Raw genomic sequence first — 23,417 nt, 5'->3', positions numbered from 1 at the left:
CAGATTTAAGAACAACTTGTACATAAGCAAGACCAGTTGGCATGGTGCCTGAAGGCCAGTTTTGCCCCAAAAGCAAAAACTTTCCTTTCTCTCACCACATTCCCTCTGGCCACTTGCAGGTGCACCACACTAGGTGGTGGAGGGGTACGGAGCTCTCAGAAAGACACAGAAGCTGTGGAGACTTTGCATGATGTCATGGGAACAAAAGCATGGTTTATATGAAAAGACTCAGCCAGGTGTCTAGGGTCACTATTTTACTATTGGCAACACATGTTATCTCTCACCTGGATAAATGTCACAGTTCTGTGAGAATCCACGAATGCACTATCTGTACATTCACCCATATCCTGGTTTTTAAAAAGCAAAATTAAAATATTTAAACAACTAGTAAAATTTTAAAAGTAAGATATCTGTTTTCCAAATTAATGCATCAGGGGAGGGGGATAAAACACAGTATAACTGCAAAAGAGAAAATAAGAAATAGGTAATGGAATCAATAACATCAACACACATAATCCCTACATAAACACAGAGAAGATGAAGTAATAATAATGACAAGAAAATTTAGCATAGATGTAATAACCATGTAAATATAATGACAACATTTATGAATCATTGTTTAAAAATATATGTGGAATAAGTAAACGAGTGGATGAATGAATGCTTTAAAGAACTGTAGTCTCACCTAGAAAGTAGGCTTCACTCAGATTTGAACCGCCTCCATCATATTGTCTCTACCTGGCTGCTTCCTACTCATTGTTTGAAATGCCCCCTTGTCCCAAATCCCATCTGACAGCCCTCTTGTGCTTCTATGGTCTGGGTCAAGTGCTTCCAACTCTTTTGAGCCTTTCTAGGATCAGTGAGGCCAGGAAAGAGACTCTGGGGTCCTGGTGCTGCTGCTCTCTGGATCAAAGCTCACCAAACCCAGATCCCAAATACGGATACCAACTTGGAGGGAACTTTCAAGGTTATTTCTTCTCCCACCTAAAACTGATGTCCTATGCTCCAGGCTCTTGTTTGTTGCTGGAGCACCTATTCCATGGAAACTTTGATGAGGACAGTAGCAAGGTGACCACCAGAGACTCCAGCCTGAATCTCCCCACCAGTGGACACCCCAAATCCAATTTGTCTAAAATCAAAATGCTAGAAAGAGCTTAGGTTTTAGAATCAAACAAACCTGGGGTTAACTCTGTACTCCACTTTCTATACGGGCTTTGGGCAGGTGGTTTCACCTTTCTGAGCCTCAGTTTCCTCACTGAAAGCCAAAAAGTTTTGGAACAGAGTACAAGGATCTGATGCTTGTTTTAGAAGGATCCCTCCTGCAGCTGCGGGGGTCAGGGGAAGGGGTGGGCTAGAGGGGAGAAACCAGAGGCAGTTCAGGGACTACAGAATAGAAGTGTTTCCAATTACCCAGCATTGCCTGCCTCGCCTCCTAACACACTCTCCACTGTGACCCCCGAGCCAACCTCATGCTGTTGCCTAGCAACTCACCTGCATCACCCAGGGATCTGAAGCTGGGGCCCCACTGAGGATGGGGAAATGACCAGTTTAATTACAAAGGCTCAGGGAAATCCTACTTCAGTTCATTCCTCAAATATTCACTGGGCTCCCACCAAGCACTAGGCCCCATGCTAGATTTAGAGGATTTAGAGATGAATAAAACCCTATCTCTTTCCTCAGGAAATTTACAATATAGCAGGATGGACAGATTTTTTTCATTCAAGAAATATTTGAGTACTTGTCAACAGAAGAATGGATGAACAAATTGTAGCATATTCACCCCATTTAATAGTCCGCACAGCATGAGAATGAACAATCTATAATTATACAGAAAAATATGGAATATTGAGTGAAGCATATGATGAGTGAAAGAAGCTGGAGAGGAAAGAGTGCATCCTGTATGATTCCATTTAGATAAAGTACAAAAACAGGCAAAACTAATTTACACTGTCAGAAATCAGGACTAGGGACTTGCATCTCAGAGATATGCTGTTTATAGATTTGAGCATAGATTCTGTGGCCTCTTTCATTTGAAAAAGTTTATAAAGGTTGTGTACTTATGATATCTTTTTAAAAAATTTTTATTTACTTTTAAAATTATTTTTTAGATGTTGATCTACCTTTATTTTATTCATTTATTTACATGTAGTGCCAAGAATTGAACCCAGTGCCTCACACATGCTAGACAAGTGCTCTACCACTGAGCCACAACCCCAGCCCTACTTGATAGCTTAACTTTGCTGTACACATACTACAGATCAATTAAAAGTTTTCTTTAAAAAATATTTATTGAATATATGACATATCCTAGGCATTGTGTATTGGGCAAAGTTTTAAAGAGAAATTTACAGCCCAGCATGATAAATACACAAGGACTTGGGGAGCACAAAGAGGACTTTCCATCAACTGTACCCCATCTGTGGCAAAGGACCCAAGCAAGTCTTCCTGGAAGAGGGGATTTTGAATCAAGTGGAAACCTACCAGACAGGAGAGGGAGGAAACAGAATCTGTCAGGCAGCAGAAATGGGGATGAGGAGGAGGCAGGAAATGAAGCTGGAGGGTTATGACGGAACCAAACTATGGAGAGCCTGGAATAACAATAATATGACAGTTAGAAACACTTACTTTGTTAAGTATTAATTTATTTAATCCACCAACCATACAATGAGGTATGTGACAATATTATTCCTGTTTTACAGATTAGGAAATAAAGGTTAAATAACTTGCTTAAAAATCAAATAGAAAGTGGTAGAACTAGCTGTATACCCAGGTAAACAATCCCAGCATGCTTGACCACTGCCCGGCATTGCCCAGGTCATTTGGTCACAGACTAAGTCCCTGGAGAGTATTTAAACATAGGAGTAACATGATCAGATTTTTGTGTGTCAAAAACTACTCTGGCTGCTCTGTGGAAAAATGCATTGGGTTGGATGGGGCAAGTGTGGAGGTAGGGAGTCTAAGAAGGAAGTTCCAGGAGTTCAGGTGAGAGAAGCTAAGGCTTACAAGGAAAGGAGGAGGGGATTTTAAAAATCAATGACCAGACCTCTTTGCTTTCCTTTTACACATACCGATAGAAGTAACATCTACAAGAAGGCACAGCTTATTATATTTTATTTTTTGGTACAAAGAATTGAACTAAAATAGGGGCTGGGGTTGTAGTTCAGTAGTAGAGCACTTGCCTTGCATGTGTGAGGCACTGGGTTTGATTCTCAATAAATAAAATAAAGGTCCATTGACAACTAAGAAAAAAAATTGAGCTAAATATATTTCTCAGGGACTGAGGATATGGCTCAGTAAGAGAGCACTTGCCTAGCAGGTGCAAAGCCCTGGGTTTGATCTCCAGCATTGGGAAAAAAAAAAAAAATATATATATATATATATATATATATATATATATATATTTTCACACACACACACACATGCATATGTGTGTGTATAATTCTCATTCATGGTACACTGTCTTTGGTCTTAAAGACCTCTCTTGTTTTATTTATTTATATATATCTTTAATTCCCTTTCTTCTTCCCACCCCTAGAGGCAACACTTAGAATGTGTTTATTGTGGACCGTTTTATATTTTTCGTGCAAAATATGAATTTTTATTTTGTGTGTACATATTTATTTATTCATGTAAGTAGTATTGAGTTACATATCTCTTATATCTTATTTTTGTACTTCTCCCTAATGCAAAAGTTTCCAAGATCTTTGCCTTGCTGTGTGTATCTAGTTTGTTTCTAACTGTTCCCAAGGATTATAGAATCAGATTGACAATACAATGGTGCAGAAAGTCTCTGTCCTCAAGTAGAGAGACTTCCGCTCTAACCTTTGTTGATCTATTAACTTGTGGCTTGAACTTGGGCAAGTTTCTTCCCCTATTTGTAAAATCAGAAGTGCTTCTACTTCTAACCTTCCAGGAAACTTGACTTATTTTACACAAAGAAAATTCTGATCCAGAGAGTGGGAGTGACTTGACCAAGGACACACAATAATTTTCAACAGTTCAATTCAAGTTAACCCACATTTATTGAGCTAGGCATGGTGCTAAGTGCTCTAGATACTTGAATAATGAAACCCTGATGAATCCCTCCCCCAGGACCTCTAAACAGAGCTGTGTTAATTTTCCAAGAGCAGGTGCAGAGCAAGCCAGACTGTGGGCCCTGCTCAGATGCAGTAAAGATATTAATAGGATGTGGCCTCATATAGAATCATAGGCAGCACCTCCATCACCCTAGCTGGGCCCCACAATATGCCTGGTCTCATGAAAAGGAAAGAGATTTGGTATACTTATTCCCATTTGCAAAAGGTTATTTATTGCTATAATATTTACCAATAATAACTGAACTGAAAGAGTAAGATAAATCACCCTTGCCTATCAGCATGCATAATATTATATAGTAGTAACCATGGCATAAATAAAATTTTTATATTCTCCTTTTTAAAAATATTTTTATTGTTGTGCAATATTAACTGCTATTGTTGGTTGTTTACTCTGTGCTGGACGCCAAGCACTTTATATGTGCTGGCTCATTTAATCTTCATTACAATCCCATGAGGCAGGAGGTACTGTTATTGCCCATATTTTAAAGATAATGAAACAGAAGCACAACCATATTACTTGCCCTAGGTCAGTGGATTTCAAGCACTTTAAATGAAAACCACAGTAGAATTATAGTTGATATTGCAACCTGAATCTCCCTTGTATCTTATAGTACTACACTAACTCTTACTATATGAGACCTGATATTTCTATTCAACTATTCCCTCCCAACCATGCTGGTCTGAGCCATTAAATTGATTCCACAACCTACTAATGGGTTGTAACTCACAGTTTGAAAAACAATGCCCTAGATGTTATATATACCACAGTCATAACAAAATTACACAAATTTCAAAATCATAATATTTTTCTACATGAACTTTCATTTCCTGAGCACAGGCTCTGTATCAGGTCCCATGACACAGATTAGAGATAGATTTGAATCAAATGTGGTTCTGCATTCAAGGAGCTCACAGACTCTTCAAGGTAACATACATGTAAGGAGGTAATAAACATATGGCAGTGCTTCTTAATCCTGGCTGCACATTAGAATCACCTGGCTTCTTTTTAAGACATATAATCCTGGGCCTCTATCCTCAAATTTCCTGATTCAATTGGTTTGGAAATCTGTATTTTTGAAAGTTCCCTGGGTGAGTTTACAGTACAGCCTGGACTAATGGTCACTGCAATACAGCATACTAAGTGCTTAGTTAAAAGGAAGCATAGGATAGGCACATTTAACTGCCTAATGGTGTTGAAAAAAAGTCTTGGAAAGAAGTTCTTTTAAAAAAACTTTTTTGAGGAGATACAAGATGGCAGACCAGAGGGAAGCTGCATTCCTTGTTGTTCCATAACTCGGGTTTCAAGCAGAGGATATCTGTTTCTTGGTGAGGCAGTTTTTGCTGCTTATCGATCCCCATTTGTCTACTGCGATCACCTGCAGTCTGCCAGGATATCAGCTACTTTTTTAGTGCAGATTGCTCACTGTCTGGCACCTACCATTTGCCATTTGCCTGCCTCTTGCCTGTCCATCGCCTGCCTTTCACCTACCCATCACCCCCTGCCCGAGGTTCACCTACCAATCATCCAATAGCAGCCAGCAGACTGACCACAGACCACCAGTGGAGTGCCAGCTGCCTGCTGTTGCCTGGAAGTTCACTGTCACAGGACCTGCAGGTTTGGTTACACGTGGCTGCCACCATTTTGAGACAACAGCCAGGACATGTAGGACCCCTGGCCGAACTGCCTGAGCCCCATCTCCATGATCCCTCAGCCCGACCAATCACTCCCTGCCTCCAGGACCCCTGCCCGACCAAATGCAGCCTGCCTCCAGGACCTCCAGCTGACCATGCCCACACCCTGTGCTGCAGCTCCCCATTTGCCAACACATTTGGAAGCCAGAGTGGCCATCTTGGATAATCCTGGAAGCCGTATCTCCCATCTTTAGGTGGGGCAAATCTCATCCTGAGACACCTGCTGGGGACTGGAAGCTCATTGTCAGGTACCTCTCATACATCAGGCTACTGAAGACTGGGAGGTTTGAATACTAAATGACTGTTATAGTGTAGATTTAAAAAAATTTTTTTCTCCTTATTGAAAAAAAATTAAGTTTTTATTTCTTTACTTTTCTCACTCTTTTCCATTTGTTTACCTGTTCCCTCAGAGTCTTTTTCTCCCTTTTCCCATGCTAACAACCAACTTTGTTTGATTACACTATCACTCTTTCTATGATCTAGAACTTCTATATATTCTTTTCTTATCCCATTAACAGCTATATCCTACACCCCTCCCCACCCTCTTTGTCCTCCATTAGAAACTGCAGACCTTATTTCAAATCTATTTGTTCTACTGTAGATAATAGTTGAACTCATTCTGTTTATTATGACAACATTGTTAATGTCCTCATAGGGGCTATTTGGTTTAGGGTTGCATATTGTCTGAACTGGACACTGCTAATATTGATCTCCCCCTTAAAGAAAAGGTATTGGAAACCTATATGGTCACTATAAGCCTATAGTGGGGAAACTGCAATACCTCAGATCTGCACTGCTAGAGGGGAAGATACATGAACAACATAAAAAACGAGGGAAGAAAATAATCCAAACAAACTTAGATTCTATATTAATAGAATCCAGTGACAGTATGGTAGAAAAAAATGTCAGAAAAGGAGTTCAGTGGGCTGGGGAGATAGCTCAGTTGGTAGAGTGCTTGTCTTGCAAGCACAAGACCCTGGGTTCAATCCCCAGCACTGCAAAAAAAAAAAAAAAAAAAAAAAAGGAGTTCAGATTATACATGATTAAGATGATTTGTGAAACAAAGGATGAGATAAGAGAACAAATGAATGCAGGCAATGAATGATCACACCAATAAGCAGTTGAAAGAGCAACTGCAGGAAGCAAAAGATCATTTCAACAAAGAGATAGAGATTCTCAAAAAAAAAAAAAAAGTGGAAATCCTTGAAATGAAGGAAACAATAAACCAAATAAAAAACTCAATGGAAAGCATCACCAACAGACTACATCACTTGGAAGACAACCTCAGACAATGAAGACAAAATATTTAATCTTGAAAACAAAGTTGCCCAAACAGAGAAGATGGTAAGAAAACGTGAACGGATCCTCCAAGAACTATGGGACATCATGAAAAGATCAAATTTAAAAATTATCGGGATTGAGGAAGGCACAGAGATACAAACCAAAGGAATGAACAACCTATTCAATGAAATAATCTCAGAAAATTTCCCAAACCTGAAGAATGAAATGGAAAATCAAATACGAGAGGCTTACAGAACACCAAATGCACAAAATCACAACAGATCCACACCAAGGCACATTATAATGAAAATACCTAACATTCAAAATAAAGATAGGATTTTGAAGGCCGCGAGAGAAAAGCATCAGATTACATGTAGGGGGAGACCAATACGGATAGCAGCCGACTTCTCAACCCAGACTCTAAAAGCTAGAAGGGCCTGGAACAACATATTTCAAGATCTGAAAGAACATGGTTGCCAACCAAGAATCCTATACCCAGCAAAACTAACCTTCAGATTTGAAAACGAAATAAAATCCTTCATGATAAACAAAAGTTAAAAGAATTTACAAATAGAAAGCCTGCACTACAGAATATTCTCAGCAAAATATTCCATGAGGAGGAAATGAAAAACAACAATGTAGGTCAGCAAAGGGCAGAAATACCTTAAAGGAAAAACCATTCAAAGGAGAAACCAAGCCAAGTTAAAAACCAAAAATAAGTCCAAATGACTGGGAATACAAATCATATCTCAATAATAACCCTGAATGTTAAAAAAAAAAAAAAACTTTTTTGCAATGCTAGCATAGAACATAGGGCCTTACATATACTAGGCAAGTATTCTATCACTAACTTCCCCCACAGGCCAAGAAGTTGCTTTTGTTTGTTTTTGCACAATGAACTTCCATAAATGCTCCACCTTTATTCTTTCCCCGCCCCCACACTTTTTATTGGTGCATTATAGTTGTATATACTGATGGGATTTGTTGTTACATATTTGTATATACACACAATGTACAATATAATAATACAATTGGGCCAATATCACTCCCCAGCACTTCCCCTTTCCTTCTCAACTCCCACTCCCACTTTCTCCACTAGTATCCCTTTGATTTTCATGAGATCCCCCTACCTGTCTTTTTCTTTTTTCTTCTTAGGCTTCTGCATATGAGAGAAAACATACAACCCTTAACATACTGAGTTTGACTTATTTTGCTTAACATAATGGTCTCCAGGTCCGTCTATTTTCCTGCAAATGACATAATTTCATTTTTCTTTATGGTTGAATAAAACACCATCATGTACCTATCTATGCCACATTCCAAGAAGTTGTTTCTAACTGTGGTTTGTGTGCTCAATAGCCTCTGGCCCTTTAAAGCCACTGTTCACCCCTCTGTTTGCCCAGTACAGTGAACCTGTACTGATAACATTAGCCAGCTCCTTTGCTTCCTGGCTTCCATTCAGGTAGAGGCCTTGAAGAAGACTGGTGAGAGGGAGGGCTGAGAAATGAATTCCCTGGATACTTCCCTAAAAGTTTGACTGGGGTTAGCTATGAATTTCCTTTTTTTTTTTTTTTTCGGTACTGGGGATATTGAACTCAGGTGAGGTTTACCACTGAACTACACCCCCAGTCATTTTTATCTTTTGATGGTCTTGCTAAATTGCTCAGGGCTGCTAAACTGTGGAAGCGGCCTCAAACTTGTGATCCTTCTGTCTCATCTTGCTCAGTTGCTGGGAATACAGGTGTGTGCCATCCCATCCAGATGGCTGTGATCTCTTTTAAGGTAACAGACCTTTTTCCAATGGGGCTGGGGTTGTGGCTTAGCAGTAGAGCATTTGCCTAGCATGTGTGAGGCACTGGGTTTGCTTCTCAGCACTGCATATAAATTAAAAAAAAAAATGCCCATCAACAACTAAAAATTATTAAAAAAAAAAAAAAAAAGATGGCTCAATGTTCAAGACTTTTCCTAGTTTCTGTCATCTCTCCACCCTCTTCCTACCCAGTCATGTCAAACGGTGTTAATAGCTCAAACAGGTTCCTGAACTATTGCTGTCTTCCCCCACCTCCCACCCACATGTATAAAATTAGTCCCTTTGTAAATAAACCTTCACCAAATTAGCCTAATCTGAATGTGCCATTCCGATTGAGGCCCTCCCTGACTGATAAAGCCTAGAAACAGGAGGGAGTTTGCAATAAGGATAAGGGAAAGAAATCCCAGCATCAGTAATGACAAAGAGCAATGAAAATATTGTATTTTTGTTTGTTTGTTTCCCTTTATTGGTTGGAGGACAAATTGCTCAGTCCTAGTCTTCCTAGATATATCAGCAATATTTGACAAGTTAATCATTTTCTCCATCCTAGAACAAATATGTCACTTGGCCTACATGGCGCACTGCACTCCTGGGGTCATTTGTTCTTCCTCTGGCTATTGTTTTTCAGTCTCTTCTCCTGGTTCTTTTTCATTTCTCTGATGTCTTCATCTCCCTGATGTTGACTGTTGAAATCCTTTGGGTCTCCCGTCTATACCAACTCTCCATTATCATGACTTTAAATACTCTGCATGCTGTCTACTTCCAAACTTTTATCTTTTACTTATATCTCTTTGGATTACACACTCACATATCTAAGCTAACTAGAGTTAGGAATGGTGTCTGAACTTTTGTGAATCCCTTGCTTACCACAGCCATTGCTAAAAATTAAATTATATAAATTGAACAAAGGTAATATTTAAAGCTCGAGCTGGTGCTGAAGCTGAGCCATAGAGTGCTTGCCTAGCATGTGCAAGGCCCTGGGTTCCATTCCCAGTACCACATGAAAGAAGAAAGAAAGGAAGAAAGCAAGCCAGCCAGTCTGTTGTTTTCTCATTACTTTACTATATTTCATTACTTTGTATGTTGTCAGGGTTAGTTACATCTATTCTGTGTTGTGGAAATACTCTATAATGGCATGGTACTCTCTAACCTCTTCCTCATTCTGTGTGATAACATATGCTGGCAGTTCAGAATCAACCACAGCAGAAGTATTACACCATAGAAATTGGCAAGTGCTACCAATCAAGGATTGATTTATTGTTTTGTTCATTGCCTGGCTGGACTTAATAATGGAAAAACATGTTAATAGATGTTAGCAGTGTATATTGAATTTAGAGTGTATTGTGTCAGCATCCATTGCATTATGAATAACAAAAAATTTTTCAGGAAATATTCTTCCAGTATTGGGAACCCTTTTTGATTCCACAAAATAATTACTTGTCATTGACAAGTAAAGTTCCACCATGTTCCTATTATTTGACTTTCCTCTTACTAGTAAAGTAAATTTGAATATCAACAAATATTCCTCTTGGAATTACACTTGTTCAGTGGCTACAATCATTTGTTGGTTATAGACACAAGTTTGGCAAAAATCAGTTAAAGCATTCTGTGAGAATGATTTGGCCATATGGAATTTTCAATAAAGAGTACTATGAGGGGCTGGGGACATAGCTCAGTTGGTAGAGTGCTTGCCTGGCAAGCACAAGGCCCTGGGTTCAATCCCCAGTACCAAAAAAAAAAAAAAAAAAAGAGTACTATGTATTTTATTATTTGTGTGATATGCATCATTGTCAGTAAACTTATGTATGTATACATGTACATCTTTTTTTCCTGGACAGTAATTGTTAAATATTTACCAGCATACTACTGCTATTAGGTTACTCAAACTTAACATTTCCAAAACTGAGCTCCTGATTCTCCATCCCAAACCAGTTGCCCCTACAGGTATCCTCCTCTCAATGGCAATTTTATCCTTCCAGTTGCTCTGTTCAAAAATCTTAAGGTCATCCATCACTATTTCTTTTATACTCTATATCCAACCTATTAGGAAATCCTTTTGTCTCACTTTCAAAATATATTCAGAAATCTTACTGCTTTCTACCACCCTACTGTCCACCTGTCCCCTCATGTGGAATATTGAATAGGCTCCTGAGTAGTCTGCTCTTTCCAGTATTGCAGTTAGAGTGATTCTACTAAAACATAAATCAGAAACGTCTCCCACATTGGGGATGTAGCTCAGTGGTAGAGTACTAACCTAGGCTGTATGAGGCCCTGGGTTTGATCCCCAGTACTAGAGGAGTTGGGGAGGAATATAAATGTCATTTACCTGGTTAAAATATTCAGTGACTTCCCATTTCAGAGTCAAAGGCAAAGTCTTTACAATGACTTGTAAGACCCTTTAGAATCTGCCCACCCATTCTCTTACTTCTCTAATGTCACTCGCTCCACTCCCACATTAGTCTGCTTTTATTTCTTTTATTTGTTCTTTTTAGTTCTACGTGGCAGTATAATGTATTTTTAACATATCATACTCTGCTTTTCTTAAAACAAATCATGCATGCCCTCACCTCAGGTTCTTTGTACTTGCTACTTCCTCTACCTGGAATTCTTCTCCTCAACTTTCCCTCATATTTTGCTTTCTTTCTTTGCTCAAATCTACTCTCTCAGTGAGACTACACTCAAAAATTGACTTAAATTGCAATCCCTCCCATCCAACCATCACACTATCCATCTCTCTTGCTTTTTATCATTTAAAGTACCATATGTTTTGTATTATAAGTTTCATGGGGATGGGAGAGTTGTTTGTTTTAGAGACAAGGTCTCACTATGTTGCCCAGGTTGGGTCTGAACTCCTGGGCTCAACCAATCCTCCTCTCTGATACCATAGCATCCAGCAGTAAGTTTTAGGGGTCTTTTTTTTGTGTGTGTGATACTAGGAATTGAACCCAGGTATGCTCTACCACATCCCCAGCCCTTTCAATTTTTTATTTTGAGACAGTGTCTCCCTAAGTTGCTCAGGCTGGCCTTCAACTTGTGATGCTCCCACGTCAGCCTCCTGAGTAGTCTAGGATTACAGGCATGTGCCAGCACACCCAGTTGTAAATTTTAGTTTTTACGAAGTGACTGTATGGAACTTTCAATAAGTACTGTGATCACTGGAACGTAAGTTCAAGAGGTTTTCATCTAGCATTTTGTCTGTCTTATTCACTACTCTATTAAAGCCCTTAAAATAGTTTCTTGTATTATTAGGCACTATAAAAAGTCTGTTGAACAAACAAATCATGAACATCTTATATATCCATAGAGTGTCTCTGAGTTTATTACAAGGAAGAAGAGTAGTGGGGATCCAGGAGCGAGTCCCCAACCTTTCCAGGTACCCAGCTGAGAACTGTATGTACCTTTGTCTATGCCATTTGTGTAGATGGGTCACCTGGAAATAACTGTGCTCTTTCAAAACACCAAAATTTCATAATATATGAAAAATAAAATTACAAAATAAATACAATTGACAATAATCAATAGCATCTCATATTAGATTCTAGCATAGACAAGTAATAGAAGTCACCAGAAGGTTTAAGAAAAATGACTGTTTGCCAAGTGTATGTCAGGAGGATACAAGATTATTAAGACCAAGTTCTGCCTACCCTCAAGATGATCCCAGCCTGGTGGCACAAATAACCACAGAAACTGACAACTGTGCAAAATTGCCTTCAACCAACTAAAGGAAAAATATAGTGGGTGCAAAAGCAGCAGAGAAGAAGGACTGATTAAGTAAAGTAGCAGAGGATGATATCTGAGCTGGTTTTGAAGTATGAATAGGAGAGGAGAGAAGAACCCAACAAAGAAACTTAGAATTTAGGAACATTTTGCTATTAACATTATTCATATTTAGTAGAAATGCCCACCTAACTGGATTTTAACAACAAATAGGTTGTCCAAGCATGCAAAACCACTAGTTGTGTGAAGCAGAGCTTGAGAAGTCCTGGTTATTGGGACACAAAGGAAAAGCTGAGTAAAGGGGCAGATGGCAGGAAGGGAAAACAATGATTTCGCAGGAGCAGAGCAGGGAAGAGGGATCTGTTAAACAGCTATTCCCATCATAGGCTGTGGGCTCCCACTAGAGAGTGGGAAGAAGGAATAGGAAGGGCAGGGGGACTTTACTTATGCCTTGACCCTTTCTGAAGCACCCTTTCTCCTATTTTCCACCTTTTCTAACAATGTAGCCTGCTCCTTGAAGAGCAAGACTACCTTGGTGCAGAAAGACCTCACGCTCCAAAATCTAAACACCTGGGTTCGAGTCTTAGAAACTATGTGAACTTTTGCTCAATTTCAAACCTTTTGCTTACCACTGCCTGGAGAGTGACTTGGCATTCAAGGCCCTTCCCATCTGGTCCCTCATGATCCCTGCAGCCTTATCTGCCCCACTCCCTATCTCATCCCAAACAACCAAGCCCTTCTCTCAGGCTCTGAGCCTTCTGGCTGACATCTTTGCCTTTCACCTCCCCAGCCTCCAGAATTCCCATTCCTCTGTCAAGACATGATTTTTCTGTCACCACTTCTGGGCCTCAAATTCCTAAAACTTCCTCTATGCCAGCATCTGGACCATATCTGCTCTTGCCCTTTCTGGTCCACTCACCACAGGAGAACCAGAAGGATCTTTCTACAAAAAAAGAAAACAAAACAAAACAAAACAAAACAACAACAACAAAAAAACTTCATTTCTTGGGTCAAAGACCATAATCTTTACTGTGGTCCACCAGGCTCTGTGCAATCTCACTCCTGCCTGCCACTCCCCCTCCCCTACTCCCCTCACATCCTTTGTTCTCTCTGCTTCAGTCAAACTCAAAGTAGCCATCCTTGTTACTCAGTGCACCGTGTTTCTCTCACACTCAGGACCTTTGCAAGTTCTTCCCTGCTTCAATCTAATTTCTACTTATTCATCTGAGTTCAGTTCAAACCTCCCTTCTCATTTGAAACCCTCAACCCTAAGCTAGTTTGGTGGTACTTATCATAATAGTAGTGATGGAGCCAGTTAGGAATATTTACTGTCTGTCTCTCCTGGGTAGGATCCATGCCTGTCTTGTTCATCACTGCATAAGAAGCACCTAGAGCAGAACATGGCACAGATTGGGTACTCAGGAAGCGTTTGTTGAATGAATCCAGGACTGCTTAGTCCTTAACATACTCAATCTCCAGTTTACCTGGCTTCTCTTACACCAGCCTGTGAATTCCTGGAGGGGTAACATAGGGTCAGCACCCAGCCCTGTGTTTGGCCCTTCGTGGGCGCCACAGAGGTTTTCTGAGCCTGGGAAACACTGTGTTGTGCTGCCCAGATCCCTGTCATTGAAGACTTGGAAGACTAGCTGCTGGGAGTACGGTTTAGCATGAAGTCTTTAACTGTCAGCCCCTCCAAGGTTAGTACTATCTTAGCTCTTCCCAGCCAGTCCCACATCCAATGATGGATAAAGGCAAGGATATAAAGGCCTGGCTCTCTTAACTCATCCGCACACAATTCTGATGGGCCATTCTAGCTTCGGAGTCCCTGTTGGGTCAGCCAGGACTGTCCTCAGGCCTGCATGGAGCTCTCCACTTCTCCCTCTGCCAGTCCTTCCACAGGTGTTGATCCCAAGGGTGCTCCCTACGGCAGCCTCTGCACTCTCCCATCTCCATCTCAGATCTGCTTCCTAGGAAACCAACCTCTCTGAGCTGTCACTTTCAGGAAACATTAGTTCATTTACCTAAAGTTTGTAGGCATCATTCAGTTGTGAAAGTGTTTCACATTCACTTTTCTATTAAAGTACAGCACTCCCATTCGACACTGACCAGGTGGATCAGGAACGGAGGCTAGCCCGACTAAATAGGTGGAGAAACTAAATAGGAGGCCTGGAGGGATGGAGTGACCAGCCTAAGGTGGTGCACTAATTAGAAGATAAGCCCTCTGACTCAGATTTTTGTCTCCTTTTCTACCACGTCCTGGAACAAGAGGGAGGCTCATAAGCGAATTCTGGTCTCAGAGGTCAGAATCCTGAGACCTCGGCTCTGGGATGGGGGCAGGCGGGCGAAGTCTGCCGCTCCCTCAGAACAGCTAGGGAAACTGAGGTCCGGAGTTCCACGCGACATCGCCTGCCGAGGAGAACGGGAAGGGGGCGCGTCCTGCCTCGCGGGCCGCCTCTTCCCGCCCCCCAACGCGGGCTCCCCCGCCTCGTCTTTGCCCTCGCAGCGCCGCCACCTCCGAAGCGAGTCATGGGGGCTGCGGTGGCGGCGGCGTGGCTGCTCCTGTGGGCCGCGGCCTGCGCGCAGCGGGAGCAGGACTTCTACGACTTCAAGGCGGTCAACATCCGGGGCAAGCTGGTGTCGCTGGAGAAGTACCGCGGCTCGGTGAGTGAGCGTGCGACGCGGGGCCGGGGCGCCGCCCTGGCGGGGCCTGGGGGCGACCCGCGACTGCCGGGGTGGCTGCCCGCCGGGCGCTGGCTTCCCACCCCGACTCCCGCACTCCCCGCCCCGGGCGCTGCGCCCTACTGCCCTTCGCCTGCTGTGACCCGCGACTACGTGGCACGGCCCTGGCGCGCAGTGAGAGCCGCGCAGCCAGCACTCCCCCTGCCTTTGGGCACCCGGGTCGCAACCTCGCCAGGAAGGTGGGTGCCCTGGCCCAGGCTTTGTTTCTCGCGAGTGGAAAAAAGTAACCCTCGCCTCATGAGGCCTTTGCCTCTCCCATTCCCAGTTTCTGCGTCTAGAACCGAAGAGGGAGTTGCTGATACTGAATCCAACGAAAACACTAGAGATGAACGTGCAGCGCAAAGGGAGTTAGCTTTTAAAATGCACGGGATCCTGACGGGAACCCATGGCCCAGAGAGGGAAGGCATTTGCACAAGGCCTCACAGCACTAAAATCGACCCAGACTGGAAGGGAACCCTACACCGCCCCCCCGCCCCATCTTTGGTCCGCTGTGGACAGACTCAGAGGGCAGTTTAGGTTGAGATACTAATCCTGTGTGAATTGGCCTCATTACTAAGAGGGAATCTCTTGGTTCAAAGATGATTTAAGATAGGAAGTGTGTGTGGATTGAATCTTTGAAATAAGAGTGGATTTTAAATCGGGCGCGGTGGGGCACACCTGCAATCCCAGCGACTCCGGAGTCTGAGGCAAGAGGATCGCAAGTCCGAGACCAGCCTCAGCAATTTAGAGGCCCTAAGCAACTTAGTGAGACCCTGCCTCAAATTGAAAAATAAATAGGACTAGGGATGTAGCTCAGTGGTTAAGTGCCTCTGGGTTCAACCCCTGGTACCGAAAAAAAAAAAAAAAAGGAATTTTAGCAAGACAGAGCGTTCCAGACAAAGAAAACTGCCCAAATCAAAGCTCCTAAGCAAACCGCGAGAAGGGTGGGGGAGGGGCAGGAAGCTTTCGAGCAGTTGGGCTTGAATTTAAATCCAGACGCTGAGGATGGTAAAGGAGGCAGCCTAAGGAGTTAAGGATGCCTTGAAGGCTGCCTTCAAAGGTCAAGATGTTATACCGATTTGAGCAAGAACCTCCAAGTCGGGCTGCGGTTGTGACTCAGTGGTAGAGCGCTTGCCTAGCACGTGCGAGGTGCTGGGTTTGATCCTCAGCACCACATAAAAATAAATAAATAAATAAAGGTATTGTGTTCATCTACAAGTAAAAAATATTTTAAAAACAAACAACAACAAAAACTCCATGATATTAAAAAAAAAAAAAAAAAGAAAAAAAAAAAAAAAGGAAAAAAAAAGAACCTCCAGGTCTTCCTTAGGATGTGCTGGCGGCCCTGGTGTAGAAAAGTGGGAGTTGGAATCTAATGAACATTTGAGTCCGTCATCCATATTTGGATGGACTACACCAAAGTGGCTTTTTCTTGATAGCAAGACCATTTTTAGTAACAAAAGTACTAACAAAATCCTTGAAACTCAATTATGCTGGGGGTCCTGGAGATAGTAGTTCCTGTCCTGATTGTCCCAAGGGGTGATGTTGAGTTTTAAATGAAATGAAACTGTGGAAGCATTTGGTAAACTGTAGAGTGCCCTGGGCCTGTGTTGGTGGGTCTCAGCAGAAATCTCATCCAGGAGTCAAGTCAAGAGCAAATAAGAGCATTGCCCATTCCTTTCAGGCCTCCCCATCCCACTGGTGCAGCTCCCAGAGTTCCATATTTAGCACCAGACCAGCTCTGCTACTCATTTATTCATTGTGCATTATTCAGCACCTACTAGGTACTAGGTAGTTGGCCAGGCCCTGTAGTTACCAGGGTAAATAAAACAGGCAAGTTTCTGCTTCAGTAGAGCAGATATGGGGAGGAAAGAGACTACAAACAAGGAACTGAGAAATAAACGAGGTAACTTCAATTAGTAATAACTGCTAAGACAAAAATAGAGCCATATTTCATAGCTACTAAGGAGTAGAGTTAGAATTTGAGCCCAGGCAGTCTAACTCCAGAGTTTACGCCCTTAATTGTTAAATTTAAAGGGAAATCAGGAAACGATCAGTCCAAGAAAGCTGTAAATGGTATTATGCCTTATCCCAGCTTGTTGCTGCTTGGGCAATATGCTCATTCATTCATCTACAAACATTTACTGACTCCTACTGCAACCTGGCACTGAGTCCAGTCCTGGTAGCAGCCATGAGCAAGATTAACACGGTTTATGCCCTCAAGTTAACTGGGTCACAGTTATTTAGACGTGTTGACTATGGATGAATGACGTCTTGGGAATGTGCTTGCTTCCTGTGTGGGGTTGTGTACCTATAGGCCTAAGTGTAATATGTGTATGAATGGTGTATTTGTTTACTTGCTTCTATGTATCTGAGTCTATATTTGTGCTTGTATATATACATATGTAAATTATCTGTGTGTATTTGGGTGTGTTTGTCTGTGTTTTGATTTCTAAAGACCAAACTTTTTGGTTTCAGAACTAGAAACAAGTTCTACCCACTTCCAAAAGAGCAGGTAGACCACACATGGTGTAGGTTAAAAATAAGCAACCTTTAAATACTCTCATTATTTGGGGATTCAGCAGGGAAGAATGTGGGAAGCCCCTAACTGAGGAAAGTGGTTAAGAGTCCCAGTTTCTCACCATTCCAGGTAGAGTATAACCTGTGTTGACTGCAAATGAGGGTTGTTATAGTTTTTGGCCCCAGGAAATCAATCCTTCCTCATTTGGTGGAAGCTGGGGAGAGGAGTTATTGCTCAGTGTTTCAGTCATTTAGACCAGTGGTTTCCGCTAGGGGTGATTTTGCTTCCCATGAGAACATTTTGCATTGTAAGGAAATATTTTTGATTGTCAAGACTAGGCATCTAATAAGTGGAGGCCAGGGATGTTGCCAAACATCCTACAATGAACAGGATGCCTCCCACTACAAAGGATTATCTGGCCTATAATATCAATAGTGCTGAGGTTGAGAAACCCTATCTAGCCTGAGCAATTTGTGCCTGTGCTTATCCAGTGCTCCAGACTGCCGCCTGGGAAGGGGCCCTCTTCATGGGACCAGCTGGTATAATCCAAGCTCTCTCAAAAAGCAGCCAGTGGGGGCTGAGAGTGTAGCTTAGAGGTAGAGCACTTGCTTAGCATGTGCAAGGCCCTGGTTGAATCTCCAGTTACCCAGCTTTATATTTATTGCCTACGCCTTTAATAAAATCAGGGATTAGTCTGTTATGGTTTAGAGATGAGGTGTCCTTCCAAAAACTCATTTGTGAGACAATGCAAGAAAGTTTAGAGGTGAAATGATCAAGTTAGGAGAGCCTTAACCTAATCAGTGCATTAATCCACTTGAATGGATTAACTGAGTGGTGAATATAGGCAGGAAGGGCGTGACTGGAAGAGATAAATTACTGGGAACATGACTTTGGGGTATATGTTTTGTCCCTGGTGAGTGGAGAAGTCTCTCCCTGCTTCCTGGTGCCATCTCCTGAGCTGCTTTCCTCTGTCACACACTTCCACCATGATGTTCTGCCTCACCTTGGGTCCAGAGCAATAGAACCAGTTGTCTATGAACTGAGACCTCTGCAACTGTGAGCTCCAAATACACTTTCTCCTCTAAAATTGTTCTTGTCAGGTCTTTTGGTCACAGTGCTGAAAAAGCTGACTTAACAAACACATCTAGTGACCCAAGAAAGATGCATTTCTTTACTAGAGGGAATAAAAATGGAATTGACCTGGGATCCCAGGGTCTTTTTATCCAGAAAACCTGTGTCTGTCTCTGTACCATGCAGGTGTTTATGTGTGTGTTATTTATTCAGCAGACACTTACTGAGGCTTCTTCCTATACCAACCCAGAGAAGAAGCGTACCTGGCTCCTATCCTCAGCAGGTTTCCATTCTAGAAAGGAAGCCAAAACATGAAGGCAACTATAGTGTAGAGAGTTGAATGCCAGCTGACTGAGCCAAAAATTGAACCCAGGTGTGCCTTTCTACTCTCCTACATCACCTCCTAATGTGTGCTCACCAGCGTGTGTGTGACTTTGTGCTGTTTGTGAGCATGTGCGTTCTTTGCTAATGCATGTTTGTATGGTAGGGCATGTGTGAACCCATTTATGTGTATAGTGTATTTTTTAAAACATTTTCTTTAGTTGTATATGAACACAATGCCTTTATTTTACTTATTTTTTATGTGGTGCTGAGGATCAAACCCAGTGCCTCACATGTGCTAGGCAAATACTCTACCACTGAGCTACAACTCCAGCCCCTGTATTGTGTACTTATACCCACACAAGTTCATGTATATATACACACATCCATTAACCCATGCATGCTTGATTCCATGTGTGCCTGTGTGTGCTTATGTACATGTATATGTGAGATACATACACATAAATAGTATACTGTGCATATTTATTGCCTTAGCTTTTAATAAAATTAGGGATTAGTCTAGTGATCAGAGAAAACGGTATTTGTTTGCTGGAGGGAAGGGAACAAAAATGAGATTGTACATATGTACATAGTGGGGTTTTCTTTTTACCATCCAGGTGTCCCTAGTGGTGAATGTGGCTAGTGAGTGTGGCTTCACAGACGAGCATTATCGAGCCCTGCAGCAGCTGCAGCGGGACCTGGGTCCCCACCACTTCAACGTGCTTGCCTTTCCCTGCAACCAGTTTGGCCAACAAGAGCCAGACAGCAATGGGGAGATTGAGAGCTTTGTCCGTCGCACCTATAGTGTCTCTTTCCCCATGTTTAGCAAGATTGCAGTCACTGGCACTGGTGCCCACCCTGCCTTCAAGTACCTGACTGGTGAGTCCTATCCCTTCTTGCCCTCACCTTCCCTCTCAGCTGGCTGAAGCCATAGCTCTCCAGGTCACAGAAGCCACTGGCTAGCTTGGTAATGTGGGCCCCCTTTCCCTGACCCTCTCAGGTGGGTTGATGTTTTATTCCAATACTAATCATTAAGTTAAGTGGGGGAGGGCCAACCTGAGGGGGACTTCTGCCTAAGAATATCTCCACACCTGGTGCCTTGCAGCTGTTCCTCAGGGTGACTCCCAAGGACTTCTCTAGGTTCTGTTTTCATATGCATGGGCTCCTAGAAGGAGATTGGCCCTCACACTTTAGTCCATGTGGATTAGTTGAGTTTATGGACTTAAGAGGAGACACCACGAGGATGCCACATGCTTGGAGAAGGCTGACCAAGATGACAGGTATTTCCTGCCCTGAGCCAGAGGCAAAGACCATGGGAGGGAAACCTGAGCTAAACTACCAGATTGTGAGTGTTTCAGAGTAGATCCCTTCTCCAGCCCTAAAAAACCTCAGAGCCACAAAATGGGCTCATGGGCCAAGCTTTTCATGATCCTATTACTTCCCTTAGGCCTTTTTCCTCCTTTGGGGGCTCCATTTTTGCTTTCTTTCACTCCATGCTTCTGGTTTCTTTGTATCTCTCACCATAACCCCACCACCCACTCACCTGTAGGAGTAAATAAGCAGCAATAGTGAAGCAAACAAAATGTCCCTTACCAAGGCAGGTTTATGTTTTCCTTCTCTGGTCAATCCCAGTGTTTGCTTTTCTCCTGTGTGTTTTTGTTAGTTCTCTCCCAGTTCCCATGATCATAGATAAAATTTGACCTTGCTTTTAGAAGCACCAAGGGAGACCTACTGAAGCAGCACCCCCAAACCTTCCAATGGTTCTAATACAACCAGACCCAGGAGGTTGAGGATCAACCCAGGGTCAGGAAGGCAAAAGGACCCCAGGTTACCCAGCTAGCTGGTGGAATTCCAGGAGAGAATACACAGAGAAGCATACTTTGTTCACCTTCTTCCTTTTCCTCTAGAGACTTCTGGGAAGGAGCCCACCTGGAACTTCTGGAAGTATCTCGTGGCCCCAGATGGAAAGGTGGTAGGGGCTTGGGACCCAACTGTGTCAGTGGAGGAGATCAGGCCTCAGGTCATGGCGCTGGTGAGGAAGCTCATCCTGCTGAAGCGAGAAGATTTATAACTGCCCTGCCTCTTCTCCCACCACCCGTCCCACCCACCTGTGTATAGGTGACCAAAGCAAACTCAAATGGTGCTTCAAAGGGAAAGACCCACTGATTCTCTTTCCTTCATTCTTATCCCACCTGATTCTCTTTCCTTCATTCTTATCCCACCTCCCCTTTTATTCTTATAAGGGGAAAATTCTAGCATTTTGATTATTTGAATCATAGAGCCACCAGTAGGAACTCCTGGCCAAGAAGAGCTCTTGGCAATGAATCACTAGTTGATGAAGACATGTAGCAAGTAGAAGCAATAATCTACCCTCCCAGGACTCTGGAAAATGGGGCCAGTTCTTACCTCACAGGGCTGTTGTGAGGATTAGGATGGAGCACCTGGGAAAGTGCCTTGGGCAGTGCCAACCAAAAAGGAAGCATTCAATAAATGTGGGTTTTTTTGGCATATAAACCAAAAACTAGCTTGTGATTAATAAAAACTTATACCCAACATTAATTTCTACCCAATAGAAATCTAGGTCAGGGCTGGGATTGTAGCTCAGTGGTAGAGTGCTTGCCTAGCATGTGTGAGGCACTGGGTTCAATTCTCAGCACCACATATAAATAAGTAAAATAAAGGTCCATTGACAAATAAAAATATATTTTAAAAAAAAGGAAATCTGGGTCAAACATTTATTATTTGTTGTTTTCCTTTGTGTATTATTATTATTATTATTATTAATTACAAAAGATACAAGTCCCTGGGCTAGGGATGAGCTTAGTGGCAGATCACTTGCCTGACAGCATATGTGAAGCCCTGGGTTCTTGAGTTCATAGCCAACCTCAGCAATGGCAAGGTAAAGCAACTCAATGAGACCCTGTCTCTAAATAAAATATAAAATATGGCTGGGAATGTGGCTCAGTGGTCGAGTGCCCCTGAGTTCAATCTCTAGTACCAAATAAAATAAAAGTTAAAGTCTTCCCCCTCAATTTTCTATACTCTCACTCCCTGGAAGTAAACACAGTCAGCAATTTGGTACAAAGACTTCCAGACCTTTTTTTTTTTTTTTTAATCAAGCCAATAATTATTGCCCTATAAAAATTTACAGACCAAAAGTATACTACTACTACAACAATAACAACAAAAGTAAAATATATAAATAGGTAATTCACAGAAGAATACAAATACCCAATGAGGACATGAAAAGATATTCAGACTCATAGGTTATATAGATTTTTGAAATGATAATACTCATTGTTGGTAAGGATATGGGGAAGGGGGCATTCATATAAACTGTTGAGAGGACAATAAAATAGAACAAGGTTGTTTTGGTGATCTTTTATTTTATCCCCTTAGTACTAGGGATTAAACCCAGAGGTGCTTTATCATTGAGCTACATCCCCACAAGCCCTTTTTATTTTTTATTTGGAGACAGGGTTTCACTAAGTTGCCCACGATGCCCTCAAACTTGTGATTCTCCTGCCTCAACCTTCCAAGTAACTGGGATTACAAATGTACACCACTGCATCTGACTGGAAATATCTTTTAAAACAAAATCTCCATATCCTTTGATTCATCATTTCCCCTTCTAAAAGACACCCAAACTGTATATGTATATATAAAAATAGTATGTATGTATACCATTCATAAGAGTGAAATTTGGGGTATAACCCATATGTTCATCAAAATGGATCTGGTAATGTTACAAATCTAAATGATAAACTAATACAAAGGTTAAAATGAATGGGTTAGATCTGTATAAACTACCATAGAAAGTTGTCCAAAAGTGAAAAAAGGGCAAGTTGTAAAACAGAATGAACACATGCACATGCATATACAAAAGCAATATGAACAAGTACAATATTTTTATTAAATGTTAAGTGATAGGGAAGAGTATAGACTAAACTGAATGAAAGTTGTCTATGAGGGAGAAGGGGTGAGATAATAGGAGTCGTTTTTTAAAATATTTCTTTAATGTCTGAATTTTGTATATAAAATATATGCTTCACTTTTACACAAATATAAAGAGGCAGCTAAATACTGGGGTGAAGGTCAAGGTCACTGATCAATAATTCATCTTCCAAGCAGATTTCTCAAAGTCTGGAGATTCAGATTTAAGTTCCAGCTATGCCCTGACTCACAGACA

General features: G+C 41.9%; 1 protein-coding gene and 1 non-coding gene across 2 annotated transcripts; both read left to right on the top strand.

Annotated features, from left to right (window-relative positions):
* The first annotated feature begins 10,542 nt into the window (after window positions 1-10,542).
* On the top strand, window positions 10,543-10,611 carry Trnaa-ggc (transfer RNA alanine (anticodon GGC)). The gene has a single exon. It is a non-coding gene; the product is annotated as a tRNA-Ala (tRNA).
* Window positions 10,612-15,033: 4,422 nt separating this feature from the next.
* Window positions 15,034-21,914, top strand: Gpx7 (glutathione peroxidase 7). The gene is made up of 3 exons (XM_047516553.1): window positions 15,034-15,258; window positions 19,846-20,107; window positions 21,136-21,914. The coding sequence occupies exons 1-3, from the start codon at window positions 15,124-15,126 to the stop codon at window positions 21,297-21,299; spliced, it is 561 nt and encodes a 186-aa protein (XP_047372509.1). The 5' UTR covers window positions 15,034-15,123; the 3' UTR covers window positions 21,300-21,914.
* The last annotated feature ends 1,503 nt before the right edge of the window (window positions 21,915-23,417 follow it).

Source organism: Sciurus carolinensis, chromosome 1, assembly GCF_902686445.1.
Source record: "Sciurus carolinensis chromosome 1, mSciCar1.2, whole genome shotgun sequence".
Classification (NCBI taxonomy): domain Eukaryota; kingdom Metazoa; phylum Chordata; class Mammalia; order Rodentia; family Sciuridae; genus Sciurus; species Sciurus carolinensis.
The sequence above is the reverse complement of the archived record's forward strand: the minus strand, read 5'-3'. Positions and strand labels throughout refer to the sequence as shown.